The sequence below is a fragment of the Cyclopterus lumpus genome, chromosome 23 (assembly GCF_009769545.1).
Source record: "Cyclopterus lumpus isolate fCycLum1 chromosome 23, fCycLum1.pri, whole genome shotgun sequence".
Lineage (NCBI taxonomy): Eukaryota > Metazoa > Chordata > Actinopteri > Perciformes > Cyclopteridae > Cyclopterus > Cyclopterus lumpus.
In genome coordinates, this window is record NC_046988.1 from 3915097 (window position 1) to 3942184 (window position 27088).

General features: G+C 46.7%; 3 protein-coding genes across 9 annotated transcripts in view; 2 read left to right on the forward strand and 1 right to left on the reverse strand.

Moving 5' to 3' along the window:
- The window catches only part of ptprz1b (protein tyrosine phosphatase receptor type Z1b), a 49328-nt gene extending 48597 nt beyond the window's left edge, over window positions 1-731 (forward strand). The window contains exons 31-33 of the mRNA XM_034526818.1: window positions 89-225; window positions 321-456; window positions 588-731. Coding sequence (XP_034382709.1) covers window positions 89-225; window positions 321-456; window positions 588-731 — 417 coding nt within the window. The remainder of the gene's footprint in view (window positions 1-88; window positions 226-320; window positions 457-587) is intronic.
- A 5928-nt stretch (window positions 732-6659) lies between these two features.
- On the reverse strand, window positions 6660-14688 carry LOC117725923 (HMG box-containing protein 1-like). 7 transcript variants are annotated; one of them, XM_034525799.1, is made up of 14 exons: window positions 14573-14688; window positions 11829-11987; window positions 10674-10778; window positions 9915-10022; window positions 9631-9826; window positions 9136-9253; window positions 8821-8932; window positions 8559-8734; window positions 8043-8199; window positions 7818-7962; window positions 7625-7743; window positions 7318-7495; window positions 7072-7213; window positions 6660-6914 (listed from the first exon to the last, which is right to left on the reverse strand). In XM_034525799.1, exons 3-14 carry the CDS (start codon window positions 10762-10764, stop codon window positions 6897-6899), a joined length of 1560 nt encoding a protein of 519 aa, XP_034381690.1. In that variant the 5' UTR covers window positions 10765-10778; window positions 11829-11987; window positions 14573-14688; the 3' UTR covers window positions 6660-6896. The 7 variants fall into 7 exon arrangements, with proteins under 7 accessions (XP_034381690.1, XP_034381687.1, XP_034381688.1 ...); XM_034525796.1 differs by lacking the exon at window positions 14573-14688 and adding an exon at window positions 13610-13751 and having other exon boundaries at window positions 9915-10019; XM_034525797.1 differs by lacking the exon at window positions 14573-14688 and adding an exon at window positions 13610-13751 and having other exon boundaries at window positions 8559-8668.
- Window positions 13747-25529, forward strand: pik3cg (phosphatidylinositol-4,5-bisphosphate 3-kinase, catalytic subunit gamma). Its single transcript, XM_034525793.1, has 24 exons — window positions 13747-13861; window positions 14681-14900; window positions 15005-15176; window positions 15275-15537; window positions 16236-16322; window positions 16403-16503; window positions 16586-16755; window positions 17473-17660; window positions 17953-18060; window positions 18462-18549; window positions 18625-19066; window positions 19149-19247; window positions 19324-19459; window positions 20718-20783; window positions 20914-21057; window positions 21134-21215; window positions 21819-21922; window positions 22109-22255; window positions 22376-22466; window positions 22548-22678; window positions 23116-23227; window positions 23669-23826; window positions 23950-24031; window positions 24119-25529. Exons 2-24 carry the CDS (start codon window positions 14688-14690, stop codon window positions 24316-24318), a joined length of 3384 nt encoding a protein of 1127 aa, XP_034381684.1. The 5' UTR covers window positions 13747-13861; window positions 14681-14687; the 3' UTR covers window positions 24319-25529.
- Window positions 25530-27088: the final 1559 nt, after the last annotated feature.

The following is a 27088-nucleotide window of genomic DNA, read 5'->3' on the forward strand; positions in this document are numbered from 1 at the left end:
CACACACTATTCTGTGTTTTACATATACATGTATATACATGTTTTGTATATACAGTACATATATTTTTTTTTCACTACTTCTGTGTAGACTGTGTTGGAGGTGCGTCAGTACAGCGCCCCCTGCTGGCCTAACCCAGACAGTCCCATCAGGAACAGTTTCGATCTGGTCAGCGCAGTGCGAGAGCACAGCAGACATTCGTACACACCCACAATCATACATGATCCGTGAGTATTACACAGGATCAGGCTTTCATGTTCCACTTTCTTTGCAAGGGTAAATCTTTCTCTATATATATATATATGTGTGTGTGTGTGTGTAGGTTGGGAGGTGCTACATCAGGGCTGTTCTGTGCCCTCACCGCCCTGTCCAGTCAGCTCGAGGAGGAAGGAGCGGTAGATGTTTACCAGGTGGCACGGATGACCAACCTCATGAGGCCTGGCGTTTTTAATGATATAGTGAGCCCACAATACTCTCAATGCTCCCATTTCTCTGTCACCACTTCATGATCTCTAAAATGACAATTAAGTGAGCAACTTCACCCCAGCTGCTAACCAGTGACCCCCCCCCCCCCCCCCCCCCCCCACAGGAGCAGTACCAGTACCTGTACCGAGCTGTGCTGAGTCTGGTGAGCAGCCAGGAAGACCAGAGAGCCCTGCAGAGTCCAGAAACCAACGGGTCTGTACCACTGGGCCAGACTAACATCGCTGAGAGCCTGGAGTCACTCATGTAGACCCACGCGCACACACACACATTTATCATACAAACATGTCACCCACACAGACATTGCATCATACAAGCACACAAACACAGCGCCGTGGACCGAGTGCTCTGTTGACTGAGGGTTGATCATCTCTGTCTGCTGAGCAGGTCGTTAAAGGTGATGTCACGCACAGCAGACGGCGTCCACAGGATCCAGCAGACACACAGCTCATTTGGGGATGTTAACCCTCACGTCAGATGAAGTGACCCAACCAGGCCAAGACATGACTCGTCCTTTCAGTATCGATCAGTTAGAAGTCTTTGAATGAGCTTTGTTTGTGTTGCCAGGAAAGCTTCTTTTGATTGGTCCGACAGTTCACACCATATGGCCCAAAATCCATTTAGAGCAATTGAACCTACATTCTTGATGGCTTATTAGAAAGTGAACACCCAATGAGCATTTATTAATGAATTACCAATATTTCTAGCAGTACTTTTACAGAGTAGAAAGGATAAAAACCAGCACAACCCAATAACTGATTTAAGGACATTTAGTTTTAACGATTAATGAAGCCATTAGTTACAATTCAGTAGTCCTTTATAAGGGAGGTTCATTATTAGGAAGTGGGACCAATATTTCATTGGAAAATATTTTTCTTACTGATAAAAGGAGTCACCTTTTAAATTCCAATGACAGACCTACTTTAAATTCAAAATTTATTATCATCTTTCTTTAACATGTATTTGCCTTTTTTCATTGCTCTCGTCTTCAAAAAGACAAAAATGTATATGGATAGAAATTAAAATTGGCAAACAGGTAAAACAAATAGAAACAAATACAAATAAAAGTAGAAGAAGATGATGGAAAATGATGTAGAAGTTACATTCTCCTAAATGCTACATATTTTATGCACTGCACATTAACCTTCAGATTGTGGGGCTCAAACTACCACGGATTGTTATTGAGAGTAATATTTTTAACCAAAATCTCTTACGGCCTCACTAGTGACACTAAATTGACTGCTGTTGAAGTTCTCCGTTCATGTCTTGTTGCCACCGGCTCCATGGTCTCTGGTACCCGTGCCTTTTGTAAGTCATGTTATTGTACTTTAAACCTGTTTTGATACGACAACTGTGTGACTAATATGCCAAAATAATGATCTGTGATTTATTATTTTTTTTCTATTGCGCTTGTTACTTTCATATGTCGAAGTCAGAGAGGAGATCAAATGTCGGATGTTTTGTAAAAGATGCAATCTGGGATTTAAATGGCATTCCACACAATGTCTGTGTGCTGAGTTTCTGTAAAAAGCTGCAGCTTGAATTTGTGTCCGTTATCTGGACGGCGTGTGAGGGCCATTGTAGGTTAAAGAATAAATAATAATAATGACGGAGGGTAATGGTTTCAGAGATTAATGTTGAGATACAACTTGAATATTCTCTTGGATTGATGAGGATAACAAATTAACAAGGAAAAAAACATTCTATGTCCATTTAAAATATGTGTAATATTTTTGCCCTCCAATGGCCCAAATCCGCTGTCGTAGTTTACGATGAATTCCGATGGTTGGTGTTCCTAATGTTGAGGAAACATGAAAACCTCTCTCATCACTATAGCAACACAATACTCCGGCATTACAATCAGCTGTTGTAGCGTCAGAACTTTAGTCAGAGACAACGAGACCAATCGGTGGAAAGACAAACCGCTGAACGTGCCACTGGCTACGACTTCCTGTGCGTCCCGGTGCCACTGGCTACGACTTCCTGTGCGTCCCGGAGCCACTGGCAAGACTTCCTGTGCGTCCCGGAGCCACTGGCAAGACTTCCTGTGCGTCCCGGTGCCACTGGCAAGACTTCCTGTGCGTCCCGGTGCCACTGGCTACGACTTCCTGTGCGTCCCGGAGCCACTGGCAAGACTTCCTGTGCGTCCCGGTGCCACTGGCAAGACTTCCTGTGCGTCCCGGAGCCACTGGCAAGACTTCCTGTGCGTCCCGGTGCCACTGGCAAGACTACCTGTGCGTCCCGGAGCCACTGGCAAGACTTCCTGTGCGTCCCGGTGCCACTGGCAAGACTTCCTGTGCGTCCCGGAGCCACTGGCAAGACTTCCTGTGCGTCCCGGTGCCACTGGCAAGACTTCCTGTGCGTCCCGGAGCCACTGGCAAGACTTCCTGTGCGTCCCGGTGCCACTGGCAAGACTTCCTGTGCGTCCCGGTGCCACTGGCAAGACTTCCTGTGCGTCCCGGTGCCACTTGCTCCGACTTCCTGTGTGTCCCGGTGCCACTTGCTACGACTTCCTGTGCGTCCCGGTGCCACTGGCAAGACTTCCTGTGCGTCCCGGTGCCACTGGCAAGACTTCCTGTGCGGCCCGGTGCCACTTGCTCCGACTTCCTGTGTGTCCCGGTGCCACTTGCTACGACTTCCTGTGCGTCCCGGTGCCACTGGCAAGACTTCCTGTGCGTCCCGGTGCCACTGGCAAGACTTCCTGTGCGTCCCGGTGCCACTTGCTCCGACTTCCTGTGTGTCCCGGTGCCACTTGCTACGACTTCCTGTGCGTCCCGGTGCCACTGGCAAGACTTCCTGTGCGTCCCTACGACTTCCTGTGCGTCCCGGAGCCACTGGCAAGACTTCCTGTGCGTCCCGGAGCCACTGGCAAGACTTCCTGTGCGTCCCGGTGCCACTGGCAAGACTTCCTGTGCGTCCCGGAGCCACTGGCAAGACTTCCTGTGCGTCCCGGTGCCACTGGCAAGACTTCCTGTGCGTCCCGGTGCCACTGGCAAGACTTCCTGTGCGTCCCGGTGCCACTTGCTCCGACTTCCTGTGTGTCCCGGTGCCACTTGCTACGACTTCCTGTGCGTCCCGGTGCCACTGGCAAGACTTCCTGTGCGTCCCGGTGCCACTGGCAAGACTTCCTGTGCGTCCCGGTGCCACTTGCTCCGACTTCCTGTGTGTCCCGGTGCCACTTGCTACGACTTCCTGTGCGTCCCGGTGCCACTGGCAAGACTTCCTGTGCGTCCCGGTGCCACTGGCAAGACTTCCTGTGCGTCCCGGTGCCACTTGCTCCGACTTCCTGTGTGTCCCGGTGCCACTTGCTACGACTTCCTGTGCGTCCCGGTGCCACTGGCAAGACTTCCTGTGCGTCCCTACGACTTCCTGTGCGTCCCGGAGCCACTGGCAAGACTTCCTGTGCGTCCCGGAGCCACTGGCAAGACTTCCTGTGCGTCCCGGTGCCACTTGCTCCGACTTACTGTGTGTCCCGGTGCCACTTGCTACGACTTCCTGTGCGTCCCGGTGCCACTTGCTACGACTTCCTGTGCGTCCCGGAGCCACTGGCAAGACTTCCTGTGCGTCCCGGTGCCACTGGCTACGACTTCCTTTGCCTCCCGGAGCCACTGGCTACGACTTCCTGTGCGTCCCGGAGCCACTGGCAAGACTTCCTGTGCGTCCCGGAGCCACTGGCTGTTCTCCTCCTGAGCGAGTCCAAGCGTGTCCATTGTGTCGGACAGAATCAATCAACCTCTGAATCACTTTGAAACGATGCTGCGGCTTCTGTATGTGCCTATTTAGCACCCAGCATGCACCCTGTTTAGAGTACATCTGGGGATGCAAAATGGCCCAAACCATCGATGCTACTGCAACTGTGCCGGATCGTGATTCCCACCAGATCGTTCTGTGTAAATATCCCAGAATACATCAAAAAGGCCAAATTACTGTATGTTTATACTGTACCTCTATATATTTTCTATTTTACTATATAAAAAAAAGTGATTTTCTAGTCATTTACACATATACAGTATAACTGTGGATTCTATTTGATAATTGTAGCCTGGAAATGACCATGTTTATAGTTTTAATGGAATGTTATCTCTTTGTATCTTTATGATCACAGTAGCAGCTTAATGTCTATACCTTTTATCTCCAGCCATAAACTGGTGCAGTATGTAAATAGCAACACCAACCTTGTGTTTGATTTTGAATCTGTTTCTTTTTCCGGGAGGGAAAAAAATGAATAAAATGTTCTTGTTTAGACCCAAACTTATCCCTTTATTTTATTAAACAGTCTCACACATAAAGACACATGTTTATCATGATTTTATTTATATTATAATACACTGTATTGCATGGTCTCTCCTGATCAACCTGTACATGACACGATACTAAAAACAAGTTAAATAATCAATGCACCGCCATGAAAGGTTAGCAAGGATTAAGTCTAAACCAAAAATATATATTTCTATATAATCATATTAATGTTTGTCATGACACATATACTGTAGCAGTCCCGTGAGATAAAGTGTATATAGTGCATTAAGAATAAACCTTGTTATGCAGTGAGATTATGAGTGCCCTTCATTTCTCACTCACATCCCTGTCACTTGCCAAATTATGTTCATGTTTGTAATGGTTTTGTTTACATGCAATCTGTACTTAAGATGATATCACATGACAGAGGCTGTTCTCGTTTTTCTCGTATTAATACAGCCCTCTTTGTTTCAAACTCAAACTGCACGAGGATAAAACAAGAAAATGTCTCTAGACTTCAATCATCTGAGCCAAATGTGCTACTATAAGAGACTAGATTGAGAAACTTAAAAACACAGCATCTTATTTAACTTTTTTTCTGATTCCTGATCATATAAAATGATTAGTTCATGGCAATAAGTTCAGTTGTCCCGCCTCCTTCGTCTCACCACAGAATGTCTAGAATCCTCTCCGTGTGCACACGACCCCGCCTGACGGAGGCTAGAAATGGTTTTATAATCTATTCCTATTTTTGACATCAAGTAAAGCCATCGAAAACTTATTGGAGAAGATAAACCTCGAAGGGGCGGGGCCAAACTACCACGGTCTGATTTTATCAGGGAACGAGACAAACACTGAATAAAATGATCTCCGTTTCGCTACTTATGGAAGTCTTGAAGCTCAATCCAGCCTCAGCTGTCTTAAGGTCTCTTTGATTATACATGAATATACTGTTACTTATATTATAACACGGCTAAGACATTGTATTATGGCACATGGAGATGCTAGAATGCAGTGTGGTTGATGGCTGACGGATCATCCTGCTGCCTGCGGTGTAATGACAGTTTTATGTAACATAACCATCTTATATCTTTTGCGACGATACATATTAACGGCCGTAAATTCTCAAATAAAAGCCATAAAACAGTTATTGCTAGTACCTGTATGACAATGACTGGATTGCATTAATTCTCTCCGGAAAACATATTTTTCATTGTACTTTCTTAAAGAAAATTTTGGGGAAAACTCATCACTACTTTTCTTTTTTTAAATAAATGCCTTGCGGCGAAGTGAAAGGATTCGTCCCCCGTGAAGCGCTCAATATTGTTTTAATGTTTGGAAATCAGGGGGGCTTCCTCCTGGAAAATATGATAAAATAGTTTATAGGTTGCACATAACTAGTAAAGGCCTGACTATCTATTATAGTTGCAATCTTGCAGATCTCCGTTTCGTTCCCTTTGGTGACACCTATGGCTCTCGTGCCACTATTTGAGAATTTATGGCGTACAATTTGTTTAATAACTAAACATTACATGATAAATTACCCGAAAAGCAAGGTTAAAATATGTCATCTTGTGCAATACACTGAGTGCAAATGCAAGCAATACAGGCATGAAAATACTTTAAAATATTTCTTTGTATATAATATATAATTTTGGGAAAATAGCTACATCGTCTACTTTACCTAAAATGCTACAGCACCACAACTTCCACCTGTTTCAAGCGCGTGATGAGAAACTTCTTTATCATTGGCTCATTCACACATGTAGTAAAGTGTTGGAGACGAACTCCGGTCCTGAAAAAACCCGGTTGAACTGCTTTGTTATTGTGTTTGGGGAACGATGTTGTCTCTGGAGGGAGACGCCGCCGTGCTCTGCAGTATTAAAATGTCACGTTTAATAGCTTCTTATTACTTCAAATGTGTTTTTTTACATGTAGCACCTTTTAAAAGCAAGAGGAAGGGAGAGGCGTTTGTTGGGAGGCTCAAAATGTCGACAGAAAGGGCAAAAGTGCTGCTCTCTTTACCGTGAGGCCGTCTCACTCTGTTGTCAACGAGATAGAGTATCGAGGCGTCACATTAGACCACGCAGCGCACTCTGTGTGTGTGTGTGTGTGTGTGTGTGTGTGTGTGCGTGTGCGCTCTCCTACAGACTGTTCTCTCTTCCTGTCTGCAGCCTTAATTTCCCTGACAGCCCTGTTGGGACACAGAGGAGAAATTAGAAGCAGTATGTATAAATAACTGGATTAAGCTGTGTGTGTGTGTGTGTGTGTGTGTGTGTGTGTGTGTGTGCGTGCGTGTGTGTGTGTGTGTGTGTGCGTGCGTGCGTGTGTGTGTGTGCGTGTGCCCTTACAGAGTTGGTTCGTTTGCGTTTCCAGCAGTCTGGGTTGATTCTTTTCTGCTCGTCTGCGAGGGCTTTGGCCTGCACAGTGAACGTCCGTCGCTCCTCACTTCGCATTTTCTTCCACCGCTCCCCAAGGAGGACGCTGATCGCTCTGCAACACACACACACACACACACACACAGACACACATTAACTTAAAACTAAACATTGACACAGCAGCTCCGCAGCACACATGCAGACACGGGGCACACCCACCTGTTGTCCTTGCCCGGGTACATCCGAGTGTACTCCACCCGGAACTTCTTGGCAAACAGCATGAAGGCGTTCATTGGCCGCTTGCACCTAGTGGGCGTGGCATTGTTGCTTCCTGCCACGCTGGCTTGCTGGCTTTTGGTTGGCTTTTGACGAGGAGAGTGGGAGTGACCGGGACCATCTGCAGGTTTTTAAAGCAGATCCACAAGTTGTCTTTTTTTTCCTTTTTGTAGCAAACTGAACGTTGCCTGTTCTCCATGTTTGTGCTCATTCACAGAGTGGAGCCTCTTTAGACACTGAGGCACAGTACCTTGTGATGGGTCTCTGTCTGGAGAAGCGGCTCCCCCGCTGGACTGCGAGGCGCGCCGCCGCCTCGCCATGCTGCTCAGCACGTAAACCGCAGAGGAGTCCAGAGGAGTGAAATCATAACTGAGGAAGACGCATGTGTTAAAAAAGAATAGGTTTCAGCCTTCTGCTGCTCTGGGCTTTGGAACCCGCTTTACCTCCTGAATGTGTCGAACACCAGCGAGTTGTCGGTGTGTTTGGCGTCTCTGTGTCCCGGAGGGAGGCACACGTCTCCCACCTCCATTTCATAGCACGGTATCCCATAACGCACCACGGTCAAGCTCGGGTGAAATGACGACCAGCCTGACGGGAAAGCAAGGCGGAGAATGTAAAAAGGGCCGCGTTCCAAACCGGTTGCAGTGTTTTCTCGTCATCGCTCCTACCTTTCTTTCTCACGTAGAAGGGGTGGTCAAGTTGGCACCGGGCGGTCATGGCGGCATGTCCGAATGCGCCGGGGTCAAAGGTCAGCTGAAGGACGGCCTGACCAGACAGCACAGTCTCTGAATGCTCCACCAGCTGCAGACCCTCGCAGCCATAACTCTGCAAAAGAGTCATTACATACAGTCACTTTATTTAGTGTGATGCCACTAGAGGAGATAGTGAGCCACTGCACAGCCCCCAGTGAGTGTCACAGTAAACACACTCAAGATTTTAAGACAACAGTGTTATATGTTGAGTGTCTCTCAGAGTTTCATGGTTGAATCTTTCTTACTCTTCACTGCTGTTAGTTAGTTTTTTATATAACTGACGACTTTACATTCCGACTGTATGGACCCAGCAGGAGAGGTGCAACGCTGCATGTTTGTACTTTTAGTTGATACAGATCTGCTGCTGCTGTTGAACCGACACCGACATAAAGCGATGGTGACGTGCGGCTACGAGCTTCTTGCACTACGTACCTTCAGAGACCCGGACCGCTCCTCAACACCGGAGTCTTCCTCGGCCGAGACCAGGCCCTCCACGTCCTGCCACTCCACGTTGGAGCCGCGGTGGAAACGCAGACGAGTGCCTGGCGGCGAAGAAAAGCTGCTCTGAGATACAAACGATAGGCCCGAATACAAACTCCCATTGATGTCTTTCGAGGAGCAGAGAGAAAGAAAAAGTGAGGTCGCAGCAAAAGAGTGTCTGTGCGTGCGTGTTAGTTTGTGCGTGTGCGTGTACCTTTGAGGAAGCAGTGCCAGGCCGTGGGTGGACAGGAGAAGCTCCAGCCCATGTCTTCCTCATCAGACAGAGAGGATCTGGTCGACACCGCAGAACCACATTCACTACTCTTCTGTGGAAACACGGAGCGTTTGTCAGGCGCGACTCGGGAACTTGACAGCTGCCAAAGAGTTTGTACAAACACCACAAGCAGCCCATTGTTGCCCCGGTGAGTCAAGTCAGTTGGACCGACTCAAATGCAATGAAAGATGCAGGTTTCATTGTTTTGTGTCGGCGGCGGCGATTTATGATGAAGCGGGTAAGCGTGAGCTCTACCCTGGTGCGCCGGCGTATCCTGCCGTGACCTCTGGGGGGCGACGGGGTGAGAGGGAGGGGAGGCCGGGCGTAGGAATGTAGATTGCTGCTGGTGCTGGAGAGGCAGGCCGGTGAGGAGCTGAAAATGACACGGGCTCATGAGTGGAAAGGAGGCTCGCAGCCACACAGGAAGGACTCGTAGTAAGCTACCAAGGACAGAGTGCAACGCTGGTGTGAGAGCGCAGCTTTAGAAGCGGTGGCGTTCCTGTGAGATTGTTTTACAATCTGACCCAAGAGTTAACGTTCTACAATTACATACAAATTACATATTTTTAGAAGGACAGTTCACCCCAAAATCTTAAATACGTATTTTTCCTCGCAGTTACACAAAGGAGCAGATGATCTGTGGGTCATCTTGAGTAACTGGGTCATGATTTCCGGAGACGCCGCTGTTCTGAGCAGCATCTCAACGTTCTGCTCTGCGTTCCCTCCGTGTTTCAGGACGAAGCGGCCTACCTGCTGACGGGACTCTCTCGCAGCAGGGGGCTCTGAGGTCCGGTGGCGATGTGAGCCAGCTGGGTCAGCCAGTGTGTGTCCGGAGGCTGAGCGCGCGCATGCCGCTCCTGGTGCGACACGCCCACGTCCACCTGGTAGATGGGGGGCGCCGCTGGCTCCGCCTCCTCCCGAACCTCCTGCAGGTCTGGGAGGTCGTCTAGGTGGAGAAAAGGTATGACGTGTTGGATAGGAAAAAGAAGAAGAAGAAGAAAACAAAGTGTTCCGCATGCCGGTGTGTTGTGTACCGTATTCCATGTAGCTGTCACTGGTGGGGAAGCCAGGGGAGGAGGAGAGGCGCTCCTCACAGAGGAGCAGGTCATGTGACTGGTCCCCATCTGCATCCATCATCACTTCTGAAGGTAACGCCAGACAAACGACAGCAGAGGAAGCACACTTGACTTCAATGACAGGATATACTGAGTTTAAATTTCACAGCATTTTTTTATTAGATTTATAGATGAATAAGTCCTTTATAAAAACTAGTATTACCATTTATTACATATTAGATTCACATAGTGATTAAGTTAGTAGGATTAGTGTGGAGAGTAATGATAACACGCATGAGATGGATCAAATCTATAATCACCTTCCGAAAACTCAAGGCCAATCAATAAAGTGTGTGTTTTCAGATACTATTCCCAAGCTAATATTAGTGTATTCTGCTTATTATTCATATATTAATCATATCATTAGTAAGTCATCACCTATTTATAATGATTAGTATATAATAAGACTTGCAAACAGCTTTTGCAATTCCTGGCAGTTGGTTGGTAGTTTTGGGGAAAAGTCAGTTTACTGAGCTTTATAATGTCTTCTAGTACTGTGGGGTAAAAATAATAATAATAATAAAAATTAATACACATTTGACTACATATTTCAATGTAATGCCCGTGTTACAAACAGGATGTCTCTGAAATACCAGCTCAGTGGGATCTTTAAGAGCGCTGCGTCAGTTACATCGCAGACATGCGCGTAAAGTGCGCAGCGCGCCGCTCTGGGGTTACCTGCGTGCCCGCCCTCGGGCTCTGAATGCCGCCCGCTCTGACGTGCGCGGTCACCGGACAGCACCGCAGGGGTCACCACCTCCCAAACCATCGCGTCCGCCGGAACTGAAACGCACGCACAGCCACAACACGTCTCACTTCACGAGCGTGATGTTTTATTTGTTATTACTATTTTATATATTATAAATTCAATTTATAGAGCTTACAGGTAAAGCTAAACAGCATTACCAGACTCCCATGACCACCCACTGACACGCACACACACACACACACACGCGCGCGCGTGCGCAGGAACTTGATCCTGCGCAACGTATGGGCTCTACATGGCCAGGGTGACGTAAAGGAGACATAGAGTGACACAAGGTAACACAGGGCCGGTTATCTAATAATACACCGAGGCGCCCTCAGAGCTCCGGTCTACCGACCACTTCCCTGTCTGTTGGTTATTATTGGATACAACACGATGAAATCGAAACATGTACATATGATAAGGGGGTGTTCCAGTCTTATCTATGTCACAATATTCTCGTCATGTGACTCCCCTCTTGTTTATAAACTTTTGAGATCCTGCACGCATGCGCACCTAAAAGCCCATTCATTCAATGGTGAGCAGGGCATCGATAACGAACTAAGTAGTTTACAAGAAGTACAAAACAACAACACGGACATAAAGCACGCTATGGTCCAATGACCAGTGTGACGTCACCAACGTGTACCATATGCCGCTGCTGTCCACGTTCTCACGCGACGATAAACGTGTTGAGCGTTTTCACCAAAAGTCCCGTTGACAAAAAAAAAAAGAAAAAAAAGTGGAAGTTACGTCGACGAAAAATGAAAAAAAAATAAATAAAGCGTTCGCGTCCGTGTTTCAGCCCCACACGCACGAGCCAGAGAGTGTGTCTGTGCGGGGAGAAAGAAACGTTTACACACACTGACACGGACCAGCCATTACGAGAACAAAACAACTGCCGTGAACAATGAAGCTCCGCGCAGAGCGCAGAGAAACGGCTTTTACGGCGAAAAGTTCACGTTGTCAGTTCCACGTCGAGACTCGCGAGCCAAGTTCCGTGCGCAATCCTCCAAGTGGCGTGGTTACTTGTCAAATTGGACACTTTAAAACCGTCAAATGATTTCAATGAAGTTAACTTAACTCACCCAAACAGTCGCCTTGTACGGGGAAGGGGGCGGGTATAAACACCGTGTCCTCAGCGGTCCCATTGGCCAGACCTGATGTCAACCCACGGCTTCTCTCATCCTTATTGGTCGGTTCCGTGCAGCTCGTTCTCTTCACTGTTCTCGCCACAACAATAAACCCTGGGGTGGGTTAAAATGATGAAAGATGGCCCAAACAAACATCTGGTCTCCTGTTTAATGAGCATTGTATCTTTGCATGACAATGGCAGCATTGTTTTAACACTGTTGAAGACTGTGAGACAACAAGATAAGTAGAAAGTGTTATACTGTCTCACTAAATGGTAAGATCAAGTAATAGCCATAGTTCGAACTCAGGTCTATTCATAAATCCCCATTGTTATTTTATGTATTCGGACTATGTGCTTTATGTCTACTTTGAATTGTTATTTAAAAACAATAACCCAACTGAAATGTTAATTGTCATATATCCATATTTCAGCCTACAAGCTTGGATAAAACGGAATACAAACATGAAAAACGTGGGAAGGAAAAAAACACGAATACAGCAGACAAATAGCCTTCAGCGCAATTGACACACATCCAAGCAACTAGTCCAACATGTAGTTTAAGTCAAGTAGCCGGTCAAAGACCACGTGGCCTTCTCCTGTGTTTCAGACACGTGGTTGTAACCCCTGTAATACCCTTAAGTAAACCCTTTAGTGTAATTATACATGTTTCACTGCTGCAAGCCAGGTGAAGGGTGAAGCCGTAATTGTAGGCCTCCTCTCATTTAGACAGGGGTGAAGGAGCTTAAAACTACTCAGGTAAAACATACTTTGTAATAACAAGTATTTAAGAATACATAACAAAAGTAGCTGTACAACAACAACACGTAAACAGGGCACTGCATAATGCTGGCTGTAATAAAGATGGCCCAAATTCCCTTTTGGCGTTTCGAGTTGTGTCAACAGTCTTCTGCTGAACGAGTCCACCTTGATGCCGGTGGAGGCGACGCGAGACGTGATGGAGAATCGTGAGTTTACTGCCCTCCAGTGGTCACTGTGGGGAACTGTGCCAAAGCGGCACACGTCAAGTTGGAGACGATTACACTTCTGGTCAATCCTTTCGAAATAAATCAATAAACACTAATGATAAAACGAAATATAAATTATCCTGAAAGTACATCTGAAATGTATTAACATAAATTACATATCATTCTGTATAGTAGGCATGTTCATAATTTTTTTGTGGAAATATCTATTCTTAATGTTAATATTATTTTGTTAATAATATTAATAATAATATGTATTATTATTATTTTATTATTACTAATATTGCGTTGTGTTGATGAAGCTTCACACTGTGGCCACAAGAGGGCAGTGAACACTCTGACATCATGATCCTCCGACTAGAAATATGCCCTTAAGACAACTCTTAATATAATATTGTAACTTATATTGTGACGTCACCAACGTGTACCATATGCCGCTGCTGTCCACGTTCTCACGCGACGATGAACGTGTTGAGCGTTTTCACCGAAAGTCCCGTTGAAAAAAAAAAGTGGAAGTTACGTCGAAGAAAAATGAAAAAAATAAATAAAAAAATAAAGCGTTCGCGTCCGTGTTTCAGCCCCACACGCACGAGCCAGAGAGTGTTTAAGACAACTCTTAATATAATATTGTAACTTAGTTTCAAGCAGTATTAATGTTACTCTTGTTATACATGACACATTATCACTTATACTTATAATCACCACTATAATTGACTCTTACATATTGAATTAGATAGATATTAAATTTTACTTAATGACACTGCCTTCATAAGAACTACTGTTAGAGTTGTGGTAGTTTATTTTGAAGAGAAAAGCCGGAAGTGTCGTTTCTATCAGCCGTCGAGCTTGACGACCTTCCTGAGTCGAAGCGCAGCGGACTTTGCCGAACTTTCCCACACATGTAAACACATTGTACTGGTTCCAGGTCGCTTCTTGCCGCATAAATGCCGAAACTTCACCGCGAAGCTCCGGGTTTCGTTGCCGTCCGCGTCTGCGTCCATTGGTGAGTCATAAAAACGCGTGTTTTTTCGTGTTCTCGCTTGACACAAATTGACGCCTCTCCGTCCCATTATCACGGGAGCTGCACCGTTACATTCTCCGACAAGTCTCTCCAGTTCCGCTGCGGCGCTTTTAAAAATCTAATTCACGCCCAAAATTAGATTTTTTTTAAAAAATTGCGGCTACAGACACACACCGTTTAAAATAGTCACTCTGGGTAGTTTGAGCCACGGGTCGAGCTTTGCTTCCTGCTTTTCAAAGCTTCCTCTGCTGCTGTTACAAGAAGCAGAAGGGAAACTCCGTTTAATCCTGTGATATGAGATCAGGAGTTTATTCAAAAAGAAGAAGAAACACTTCATAAGGCTTTCGTCCCCACGCGCTGTATGCCTAGATTGTGTCTAATAAATGACATTAATGTACTTTATTGCTCTAAAATGAGTTTCATTGGATTGTCATAGTTGTTTTAGACACTACGGAGAGAAAAAAAGGAAAATAAGTATTAATAGTAAGATTTCACTTGTTTCCGTGGCTCCATCTCAGATCACTGTGTGAATCTGCTGACTACTCTCTTATCAACTTGATCTCTCGAGCGTCCCAGTGTGTGAGGAGTGCTTGTCTTGGTTTTATATGTCAAACCGACAACATTATTGAAAAAGGAGTTTATTAGGAGAGAAAATAATCCACTGATGAATCAACTAAAGAAAAGAATCCTTACCTTCCTGCAGTTTAATTGATCTAGTGATGAATTAGCTGCATTACTGGCGCTTCTGCGATCAACTAAAGGAAGATGAGGTGAATAGGATCTCCGCCTGTCCCCCTCCAGCTAGGCGATGGACGGGCAGCAGACACAGGTGAGCGACGAAGAACCCAAAGTCCTGCGAGAAGACACCCGGAGGAGGAGGAGAAAGAAGGCCATCTCGTCGTCCTCCGGCGCCTCCATGGATCAGATCACTGTCGAGTTCGTCCTGCCCACGGCGGCGCGCGGCGGAAGCGGCCCCGACACTCTGCCGCTGGAGGTCGCTGGGAACTGGACGGTGGAGCAGGTCACCTCTTCTACTGTTCTATGATCTGATCATCTATCTGTGCGCCATTTCATCACGGACGTTAAAGTGACAAACTGCTCTGTGCCACGATCCGTTTCCCGCAGGTGAAAGCTCAGGTGTGGCTGAAGGCGGTGACTTTAAACCTCTGCCCGGACTTCTACCAGCGGTTTTCCCCCGACCACTGCATCCTGCTCTACCAGAAGAAAGGCAACGTGTGTGAGATCTACGACAAGCACCAGGTGTTCCAGACGCTGGACTGCATCCGTTACTGGAGAGGTACCATTCGCCGACACGCACATTAATACCCTGAGTTATTCTGTGGCGATGATGTCAAACTTCTTTGTTGTTGTGTGTGTTTTTTTTTTTTTTAAAAGCCCTGAAGAAGGACGTGGGGCGGATCCAGCTGGTCCCCCGTCCGCAGCCCTCCGACGAGTCCCTGCAGTACCAGCGCTACCTGAACTACCTGATCGGCTACGACGTGACCGACGTGAGCAACGTGCACGACGACGAGCTGGAGTTCACCCGCAGGAAGCTGCTGACGCCGCGCCGCATCGAGCTGTCCGACCGCGACGCTAAACTCTACTCCATGGACCCCTGGGTGACCCGCAAGCCGCTGCCTGAGCACCTGCTCACCAAGGTGTGTGTGTGTGTGTACAATGTTTTATGAAAGTAATGCAAAGCCTGAACATGTGAACTACTATTTAAAGGGCCAGTGTGACGGATTTTCCGCCACCTAGCGGCAAAGTTGCATATTGCAGTCAAATGAAATTACTACCGTGAACCAAACTACAGTGGCAGATGTGATTTTAAAATTTATTTTTATCTGGAAAATATATATATATATATATATATATATATATATATATATATATATATATATATATATATATATATATATATGAATTGGACGTAGTCACTCTAAATGGACCATCATTTACTAAATGAACATCATGCTGTATTGAAGTAGACTTGAAACTAGAGATTGAGACCATAAACTCATGTTTACAATGTTTACTGAGGGAATAAATAAAAAGAGAAGTAGAGTCATTTTCTCATAGACTTCTATACTACCAGAGGAGTCGCCCCCTGCTGGCGATTAAAAAGAAAGCATGTTTGAGGTCACTTCATCGTTGGCTTCACTTTTTAGACCCAAAAGGTCTGAAAGCCACCGCCTCAGATTTCGTTCACTGCGTTTCTGAAACTTGTCACTGAAGTATGCACGTCTCACGAGGACGTTGCCAATGATCGGGTGGGGAAGTTCATTCTCTTCTTCCTCGAGGAAGAGTCAGATCTCATCCCGCCGTTTTAAACGCCCTTGATTCATCACCTTCCCAGGTCAGCAACGCTCACGTCCTGATGGTGATCCACATCCGCACGGCCAGCCAGACCATCAAGGTCTCCATCGACGACACGCCGGCGCAGGTAGACGAGCACGGCGCCGGGCGCCATTCGTTTCTCTTCTGTCGCGGTTCCACTTCCTGACAACTTTCTGTCTCGTTTAGGTGTTGGTGAGCTTTTTCGCCAAGACGGCGAACAAGAGAGTTTTGCTGGGCATCCCCGACAGCATGTGTGAGGCCGACTTTGTGCTCCGTGTGTGTGGAAGGTTCGTGGGAGGTTGAGACGGACCACAGCTGCTCATACGTAGAGATGGTGTTAGGCAGATCATAATGAATATGTCCGCACAGGGAGGAGTACCTGTACGGGGATGAACCGCTTCAGGACTTCAACTGGATCCGTCAGTGTCTGAAGAACGGGGACGAAATCCACCTGGTTTTGGAGATGCCCCCTGACACAGACCTGGATCTGGTCCAGAAGGAGGACTGGGCACAAGTGGATGACTGCACCGGAGTCGCAGGTAATCAGTCGGAAAGGCAACGATGGAGAAACCAGCAAGAGTATTCTAGATCTCAAAAGTAACCCACCGAAAAATGCCAGCCCACTCCTTTCCAATGAAAGTAGCTAGCAACTGCAAAAGTCGCTAAATCTGGCCAGAAAGTCGTGATCATTTATTGTCTTTCAATGGAATCATATCGTGATGAAATCATGTATCGAGATATTGTGAGACACAATGAAATGAGCACATTCTCTCAAATTTTGACCGTAAGTTCTTAACAAGAAAATGTGGTTGCAGTATCGTGACATATGTCGTTATCAAGATATGTCCTCTAATGTGATGAAAGACTTGAGCCATATCACCCCTCCCTACACTGACAGGCCTCCCTCCAAAGCCACTCTCTCTTCTGGGAGAACCAGAACCAGGACTTTCAGACCATGCTACAGTAAAAGGAGAGCTTTTCTTCAGGGATTGTGGGGCTCAGAAACACTACCACTTTCTTCCACCGGGGCTGCCAAAATCCATACAAAAAGAAAGTTCCTTGTAGTAACGGAAACTATCTGCGTGTGCTCTATAAAAGATGCGGGCGAATGTTGGCTTATTCCAGTCCTGTGGTAACCACAGATTCCGTATTTAATGGGTGGTACCCAACCTGCCTTAAAACAGTGTTTGATGATGTATGTAACCCGAGTGCTCCTTTCAGAGGTAATAATAGTCCTGCTAACTTGTCTTTGTCAGGTACCCATGAGCAGTTGACCATCGACGAGAAGGACCATGAGCGGGTGTTCACCATCTCTATGTGGGACTGTAACAGGAAGTTCAGAGTGAAGGTGCTGGGTATCGACATCCCATCCCTTCCCAAAATCCCAGAGTTCATTGTCTTCATAGAAGCGAGCATCTTCCACGGCCAACAGCTTCTGGCCCAGGTGATCGAAACGCTCAAGCACGTAAACATATATATAATCAATATCGATTTATGGCCGCTACACAGTGCATTTCAGTGCAAAAATGGCGACCGTTATGTGGTTTCATTTTATGAAAGTTGCCTAGTTTTAGAGATCTCTGGCTTCTCTATTTCTTTATTTTGGAGTGAACTGTCCCTTTAAGGATTATAACTTAAAACTAGATTCAGACTCAGAACTAAGAACCACATCTTGCTCAGTTGAATGTTGGCTTTGTAACCCAGGAGAGAGTTTAACCCGACCTTTATTGTCTCAGGAGAGGACGTCCTCTAAAACATTCAGCGAAGAAGTGCTGTGGAACTGCTGGTTGGAGTTTAACATTAAGATCAAGGACCTGCCGAAGGGAGCGCGACTCAACCTCCAGGTAAATGTTTAATTCAGGACAGATGGGATAACTTTATAGCAACTGGTTGTTTCAACAATCATTCGTCAATTTCCAAATGTTGTGGCAGGAAAATAATTTGTTCATGCAATGATTGAATGAAAGAACTCCATTACTAACTGTAGAGGTGTAATAACATATTGAGTATTGCAATATAATGTATACATTCTCTAAAAAGAATTATCGACTTTCATAGAACTGTTTTTGGCCTGAGGCATTATATTTTTGGGTTGTCTATTAAAATTAGGTTTGAAATATCAAAATAGAAATATATTGCCTTGCATACGGTATCGCGATACATCGCGACATATTGAACCGTAGCGTATCGTGATACGTGACATATTGCCACATTCTTGCCTAGTCCTACTATTTTTCCCACCCAGGTGGTTTGTGGGAAGCAGCCCCTGACGCCAAACTCCAAGGGAGCCTCCACCTACCAGGATAATACAGCCGGAACGGGCGGCCATGACGGTAAGGTCTGCTAACATTTGGTTTGCCTCCTATCATTCAATCATTCTGACAACCGTCCGTCCGTCCGTCCCTCAGGGAAGACCAAGAGCCGCCTCCTGTACTACGTCAACCTGCTGCTGATCGACCACCGCTCCCTGCTGCGCCAGGGCGAGTTCATCCTCCACATGTGGAAGATGCCGGAGAAAAGCGAGGAGAGCAGCAGCAGCATCAACGCGGACAAGCTCACCTCCGCCACCAACCCGGACAAGGCCTCCGCCATGGCCGTCGCCATCCTGCTGGACAAGTACTGCTACCCGGTGGTGCTGCCCAAGAGCCGCAACGCCGGGAACCGCGACGACGGGGGCCGCGACGCCGGGGGCGAGGAGGCCGAGGGGGGCGAGCGCGGCCAGAGGGAGATGCCCAACCACCTGAAGAAGCAGTTCGCGGCCATCGTGGCCACCGACCCCCTGCACCCGCTCAGCCCCGAGGACAAAGAGCTGCTGTGGCACTTCAGGCACGAGTGTATACGCGACCCCAGGTACGTTCTTTATGTTATTCCAACAAAAAACGGGCGGCTAAATGTTCCATCACTGCTGCTATAACTGTGAGATCATCTTCAGGGCCTACCCAAAGCTCCTGGGCTCAGTCAGGTGGGGAAGACAGGAAGACGTGTTGGCGACACACCGGCTGTTGGAGCGCAGCAGCGCGTGGGACAGCAGGTAAACTTTGCCTTCACAATGCGCATCGCGCCCTCAGCGGCTCCAGTGTCCCATCACCTGTCCTCGTGTTCTTCAGCGGCTTGGATGTTGGTCTGGCCATGCAGCTGCTGGACTGCCACTACTCGGACGCTCAGGTCCGCTCCATGGCCGTCAGGAAGCTGGAGACTCTGGAGGACGACGACGTGCTCCGATACCTCCTGCAGCTCGTACAGGTGCGCCCTCCTTCTGTTCCGTCTTCCACGCCGGCCAAGCGCCTCTTTTCTGCTCTAGCTTATTCACAGTTTCACGAGCTCATGCAGCCCATCGGAGACGCGCCGCATGTTTGTCACCTGACGTGTTTCCAAAAGTGACTCTGTGGTCAGCTTTGCATATGAATTATTATCTTTGGTCTGATAGGAAAATGACTCTCACCATCACAGTGTCGTGTTTGTATCATGAGCTTTAGTGATACGTGGAGGGTGCCTTTCCAAAATATATATTTGCACGCACCTGAAATTACATTCTCTAAAAAAGAGAGATCACTTGCCTTGCTAAGGTGTCAGACCGGTTGGGTCCATAATTCCACACTTACATGCTATTTAGTACGCTTTATTGTTACCGTACCCTCGTATCTGTCTGTCTACACCTCTGACCTGTCGATCTGCTCTCTGCTTCCTTCAGCCAACATTTGAATAGCTGTCCTGTGTGAGCACAATGAGCTCTGTGTTTTCTGTTTACTGACACCGTCCACTCTCACATCACACTCTGAACACAATCTGGTAAAGGACCATGTGTGTGGGAGTCAGTGGCCCCTAGCGGTGGTAGGCCCCTAGCGGTGGTGGGCCCCTAGCGGTGGTGGGTCCCTAGCGGTGGTGGATCCCTAGCGGTGGTAGGTCCCTAGCGGTGGTGGGTCCCTAGCGGTGGTGGGTCCCCTAGCGGTGGTAGGCCCCTAGCGGTGGTGGGCCCCTAGCGGTGATGGGCCTCTAGCGGTGGTAGGCCTCTAGCGGTGGTAGGCCCCTAGCGGTGGTGGGCCCCTAGCGGTGGTGGGCCCCTAGCGGTGGTGGGCCCCTATCGGTGGTGGGCCCCTAGCGGTGGTAGGTCCCTAGCGGTGGTAGGCCCCTAGCGGTGGTAGGCCCCTAGCGGTGGTGGGCCCCTAGCGGTGGTGGGCCCCTAGCGGTGGTAGGCCCCTAGCGGTGGTGGGCCCCTAGCGGTGGTGGGCCCCTAGCGGTGGTAGGTCCCTAGCGGTGGTAGGCCCCTAGCGGTGGTAGGCCCCTAGCGGTGGTAGGTCCCTAGCGGTGGTAGGTCCCTAGCGGTGGTAGGTCCCTAGCGGTGGTAGGTCCCTAGCGGTGGTAGGCCCCTAGCGGTGGTGGGCCTCTAGCGTGTGTATAGTAAAGACAATGTGTGTTCACTGAAACCATATCATATTAGATGCGTTCATTCGATATTGTGTGTGTGTGTCCGTGTGTGTCTGTGTGTGTGTGTCCGTGACAGGCGGTCAAGTTTGAGCCGTACCACGACAGCGCCCTGGTCAGGTTCCTGCTGAAGAGAGCTCTGAGGGTAAGCAGGACCAACGTTTGTGTCAAATATTTGATCATCAGTTTTCAGCATCAACATGGACGTTATATTACTCATGCACCTGATGCCATTGACAGCCGAGCCTCTTTTCTTTGTGGTCTTCTCCCCACAGAGTAAGCGCATCGGTCATTTTCTCTTCTGGTTCCTGCGCAGTGAGATCGCCCAGTCCATGCATTACCAGCAGAGGTACGCCGTCCTGCTGGAGGCCTACCTCAGGGGCTGTGGTGAAGACATGCTGCAGGACTTCAGGAAGCAGGTGAGCCGCTGAACGCTGTGGTGTAGATTGAAAAACGGCCTTTCAGTCACTGACGCGATGAGGTGACGCTCCCCAGGTGGAGATGACGGAGGCTCTGCAGAAAGTCACCCGTGAGATGAAGGCCATGTCCGCCGACAAGTGTGACATCACTGCACAAGGTGAGCAGGGCTCCAGACTAACTATTACGCCTTCTTTTGGTACAGCGTGGTGTGAATCAGTGATGGAGAGTCACTAAGTAGATTTAATCAGCGACTCTACATAAGTACAACTTTGATGTTACCTTCTACGCAGAAGGGACATATTATACTTGTCCACATTTATTTATTCATAAGGTGTAAATTCAGTAAAGCATTGATACAATTGGCTCCATTAAAGTGAGGATAAAAAGGCAATGATAATAATCTAAAATCATACTAAATTGCTTATTTGACTACACAATGAGTAGTTTTACTTTTATACATAAAGTTTATTTTCTTGATTGTGTACAAAGATTTTAAATGCAGGATTTTTACTTGTAACATTGCGTCTTTTAAATCGTGGTGTTAGTACTTTTACTTCAGTAAAATATCTTAGTACTTGTTCCACCACTGTTATAATTACTGTTAATTACACACTAGTCTGCGATATCCAGCTCCCGTCGTTCTATGAAGCAAATCCCTCTATATCGCATGAGCATGAGCTCCTGCCATAAAGGTAGCCAATAAGCACAGACACATGTCCATGCAGTGAGACTAAAGCCGTGTGTGTCGTGTGCTTGTCAGTGGTGTTCCAGTTGCGTCAGAAGCTGGAGACGCTGCAGTTGTCCGGTCTGCCGGAGAGTTTCAGAGTCCCTTACGATCCTGGACTGAGAGCTGGAGCCTTGATGGTGACACACACACACACACACACACACACAAACACGCTGGAATAGGAGAGAACCATACACACTACTACTACTACAACACGCAACTAGAACACCATTTAAAAAAACAAAACATATAAAAAACAGTTTTGCAAGTTCAATAAATCCATGTGAATACCTGCAGTATAAACACTGCTTGTGAACGCGCAGATCGAGCAGTGCAAAGTGATGGCCTCCAAGAAGAAGCCGCTGTGGCTGCAGTTCAAAAGGGCCGACCCCACCACTCTGTCCAGAGACCCCATCGGCATCATCTTCAAAGACGGCGACGACCTCAGACAGGACATGCTCATCCTGCAGGTGGGCGGCGGGCGCAGCCTCGGCAGCGCGGGGGCGTGTTTATCGCGGAGAAAGAAGAAGAAGAAGAAGAAGGGGAAAAAAAAAGAAAAAAGACTCAGCTTCCCTCTCCTGTCCCTTCAGATCCTGCTCATCATGGAGTCCATCTGGGAGACCGAAACACTGGATCTGTGTCTGTTGCCGTACGGCTGCATCTCCACCGGGAACAGAATCGGTCAGATATTCAGCGCAGAGCAAATGTGTTGGATTGTTCCCGACAGTCTAAGAATGACTATAATCTGCCTTTTTATTGCAGGTATGATTGAGATCGTGAAGGACGCCACCACCATCGCCAACATCCAGCAGAGTGTCGTGGGAAGCACCGGGGCGTTTAAAGATGAAATCCTCTCCCAGTGGCTGCGGGACAAGTGTGTCAGCGAGGACAAGGTACACGTCAACCAGCTCTACTTTGACATGCATCCATCCAGCTGGCGCTCCGTTCATCAGACGGGAAGGAAGCAACCAACAAGGGGGTTTCCTGTCATCGCAACACACACACACACACACTGTGACTGCGGTGACACCGGCAACCCCCCCCCCCCCCCACGTGTCTAAATGTTCCGGCTCCGTTTTTGAGAAGCTATTTTGCAACGTTTCATCTGTTAGCTTCAAGTATAAAGGATGCTTATTATCTCGTGCACATTAACACAATATTTGCATCACATCTACAGTGAACGATGTAACGGAAGAGGACATTCTGCTCTATTGTTATTGAATCTGACGTTCCAAAGAAACTTTGCTCCCTGAAGCCCACCAAGCAAACCTCTGGGTCACGGCCCAGTTATTGGCCTAGATGTATGACGGCGCTCTCTCTCTCTCTGTAGTTCCAGCAGGCGGTGGAGCGCTTCCTGTACTCCTGCGGTGGCTACTGCGTGGCTACCTACGTTCTGGGTATTGGGGATCGCCACAATGACAACATCATGATCACTGAATCTGGTAACGACGTCGCGTGTCTGTACGCTCATCTGACTTTGGGACAAACTCCAAAATAGTGGAACAACGTTTTTTTTGTAATTTTTAATTACAAATATTTATACATACCTGCACATTTCTCTGGTGACAGGTATTCATTCAGAAGTGCAAATATGACTCATACATGCACACAAACACCTGCAATTCAGCCATTAAAAATAACAACTGAACATCTGAACCATATTTAAATGTGGATTTTATTTAAAACCTTTTGTCTGTAAACATTTGTAAAACTGAAACATCTCGTTGAAGCTCGGGGTCGGTAACATCGGAGAAACCAGCAAGAATAATATATATTTATTTGAAGAGTTATCCAGTGTTGCTGAATAAATGCACCCCATTCTCTGGAAATGAAGCGAGGGCTTCAGGAGACACTGACAACGAATCCTCTCCGTGTTCCTGCAGGGAATCTCTTCCACATCGACTTCGGTCACATCCTGGGCAATTACAAGAGCTTCATGGGGATCAGTAAGGAGTGGGTTCCCTTTGTGCTCACGCCAGACTTCCTGTACGTCATGGGAACGTCAGGAAAGAAAAGTAGCCCCCACTTCCAGAAATTCCAGGTGCAGCAAATTCGATGTTTTCATTTATTCATTTTTTTTCATTTGAATAATGTGTGTGTGTGTGTGTGTGTGTGTGTGTGTGCACAACAGGCATGCGTTTAACTTCCTTTACCTCCGTCTCAGGACGTGTGTGTGAAGGCTTACCTCGCCCTTCGGCACCACACCAACCTGCTCATCATCCTCTTCTCCATGATGCTGATGACCGGTACGACTCCCCCTCCTCGTTACCCCCAAACACTCACTTATTTAAAACGCAGAACCGCTTTTTATTTTGTATTATTTTGTCAAACAGGCATGCCCCAGCTGACCAGCAAGGAGGACATCGAGTACATCCGAGAGGCGCTGACTGTCGGCCGCAGCGAGGACGAGGCGGAGCGCCACCTACTGGACCAGATAGAGATCTGCAGGGAAAAGGGCTGGATGGTGCAGATCAACTGGTTTGTTCACCTGGTGCTGGGGATCAAGCAGGGTGTGGAGAAAAGGTCCACTTAGGACTTTAGGCTTATCGGCTTGTTTTTTTAGTATTTGAAGTCGAACAGCAGAAGAAGGGACAATCTGGAAAGCTTTAGAATTTAGAAAATATAAATATGTTTTTAGGGAGAATAACGAGAGCAGGTGATTGGACAATCATTTCAACTCTGGAGAAAGGCTGGAACTTTTAAAAGCAAAGCCATGCCCATTTTAACCTGTGACGCGGCATGTATGCAGACAAGATGCATACATGCTAAACTGAATGTAGTTATTAATAATTATGCAAAAGTGGCTGTTTTCTTTGAACTGCCTCGACCAAGTCAAACATTCACACCAAACCCAATCACATTTACAGAGAGGTTTTTTCTCTCTGTGAATAAGAACACTAGAGAATAAAAGCCAAACCAGAGGAAGGAATCGGATCTCGACGCGCGTCTATTTTCATCCTTTTACAAACTCAAACCACTTCCTGTTTCTAGTGTTCATTTCCTGCTGAGGAAACACATTTCTCTCACATTTCCTTCTCATTGTTTGTTGCATTCTCTCTGAGGCGCTACACTGTGTGGTAGATTGAGTATTGAAGGATCTGTTAGAAAAAATGATTTCAAAACATGAATTATGTATTAAAAGTCCAATGTGACCGTGCTAATTTATAACTGCTGTAAAAGACCGTTGTTAAAGGTTCTACTTCCTGGTCTATCGGCGACATTTAGCACATGCTGGTCAGTGCTGTAGTCACGTTTAATAGGATGGTGTAATTCATATATTTTGGGGGTTTGTCTACGACAATGATTTTTCATATTTTAAGAAGAATAAGCAAAGTTAAAATAATTCTTTACAAGATTACTGGATCTCAGTATTATAACTGTTATGTCAGATAATATATTTGCCAGTAAACATGCCAACATTATAATTATGCCCGTAAGCAACAAGTCAACAAGTTCTCTCTCAATCTTTTTGTCGAAATGAGTCCTGATTGAGGAGAGTTTAACAGACGAGGTAAAACCAAACCCACAATGGAATTATGGGATGTAGTAACCATCTCAGATTATGGTTATGTTAAATAGGAGCATAAACCATTTCTCAGTCGGAGATGAAAGCTGATGAAAACAAGCATCAGCAGTTTGAAATATGTTTAAAGCTTTCATAAAAACGTGTATGAAACCTTTTTCCTTTCCTTTTGTACCTTTTGTGATTTTGAAAATAAAATGTATTGACATCAGACTATTAAAGTTATGTAATCTGCGTTTTTTGTCTTTCACAAACCAAACGTACTGCTTGTTTTGCATGTCATTAATGACATGATGTCCTTCCTTTCGCCGTCTTCCCTCTTCACGTGCTCCTCCTCCTTCTGGCCTTGACTCATTTCCAATATTAACTGTAATAATTGTCATTATCCACAAGATGGCGCAAGACTGCAAGCCTTCTCCCAGAGTAACGCGTTTTTGACACTGACATGATCGAGTCTCCTCTCCTCCTTCGCCTCCTTCTTCCCTTCCCTTCTTCCCTACTCTTCCTCCCACAATTCCCCCGGTCCTTCCTGTCAGGTTCCCATTCATCTCTTCATCCTCTTCCTCTCCCCCTCTTTTCCAGTGCTGCTTGAACAGGAAAGGTCCGAGTGGGTGTGAGTGTCTTTCTTGCCACTCGGTTAACGGCTGAATATGTTGTGATGTGCAGGGTGTCGAGGGACCAAATGGATTCCACCGATAAGCCTCTTTCTGCACTCTGTTACTCTGCTAGTGCGCTTTTGAGCAAGGCATTGAACTGGTCCTGGAGGTGATGGGTGTGAATATAGCGAAACGTGAATGGATCGCAGACCCACTCCTCCCTTTGTAACCTGTTTCTCTTTAGCATTCTTATTGTTGCAGATGCATTGTTTATGTTATGTTATGTTATCATGCAGCTTCATTTTCAAACCATCCCTGATGAAATGACATGGATTACAAGGAAATGTGACGGCAGTAAACATGAGTAGGGGGACTTTTATGTCCAATTAAAAGTGTCTAATGGCATCAATGCAAACTATAACAATAACCCATTTCCTTATATTCTCTTCTCTACAGACGCCTAAAGAAATGATCCAAAGTTGAAGAAGTTCAAAATCAAAAAGTTTTAGAAGTCCAATTGACAAAGTCCCTGTACAGGAGACAGATTTTGAGCCGACTTTACCTTGTTTACTAAATATTGTGTATTTTTTAAAGCTGAGCCGGCAGCTAGCAGCTAACAGTGCTGACCAGAGGGTGGGCACTACGCTTCAAATCCCCAAACTCAAATGTGCATTCTTTTTTTTCTTTTTTTTTAATGTATTTTTTATGTGGAAATACTCAAATGCATTCTTTTTTTTAATGTATTTTTTATGTGGAAATATTGACAGGTACATAACACAGTAAACATATACTTTAACTGATATTTCCATTGTTTCAAATGTGCATTCTTAATGTCATGCTCGCTGACAAACAAACAGAACAAAGATATCGGTGTAGATCTGTAACTATGATTTTATAACGTGTGTGTGCGTGAGGTCGGTGTGTGAGAAAACTGCAAGAAACTGGAGCGTCGAGAATCGATTTTGCTCTCTTCCTCTATTAACTCTGGTTCCTCTCCAGGAAGACATGAACCAGATCAGACGACGGGGGAAATCACTGTGTGTGTGTGTGTGTGTGTGTGTGTGTGTGTGTGTGTGTGTGTGTGTGTGTGTGTGTGTGTGTGTGTGTGTGTGTGTGTGTGTGTGTGTGTGTGTGTGTGTGTGTGTGTGTGTGTGTGTGTGTGTGTGTGTGTGTGTGTGTGTGTG

What these genes read in the sequence shown, in the direction of transcription:
- LOC117725923 (XM_034525795.1), bottom strand. An exon ending in CTGGCACTGCTTCCTCAAAG is followed by an intron (nt 8,735 to 8,820) that starts GTACACGCACAC and finishes GCTCCTCGAAAG; the next exon opens with ACATCAATGGGAGTTTGTAT. An exon ending in AGACAGAGACCCATCACAAG is followed by an intron (nt 7,496 to 7,624) that starts GTACTGTGCCTC and finishes AAAAACCTGCAG; the next exon opens with ATGGTCCCGGTCACTCCCAC.
- pik3cg (XM_034525793.1), top strand. Translation starts at nt 14,688, where the DNA reads ATGGACGGGCAGCAGACACAGGTGAGCGACGAAGAACCCAAAGTCCTG. An exon ending in GAGCGCGACTCAACCTCCAG is followed by an intron (nt 18,061 to 18,461) that starts GTAAATGTTTAA and finishes TTTCCCACCCAG; the next exon opens with GTGGTTTGTGGGAAGCAGCC. An exon ending in AGGACATGCTCATCCTGCAG is followed by an intron (nt 22,256 to 22,375) that starts GTGGGCGGCGGG and finishes CTGTCCCTTCAG; the next exon opens with ATCCTGCTCATCATGGAGTC.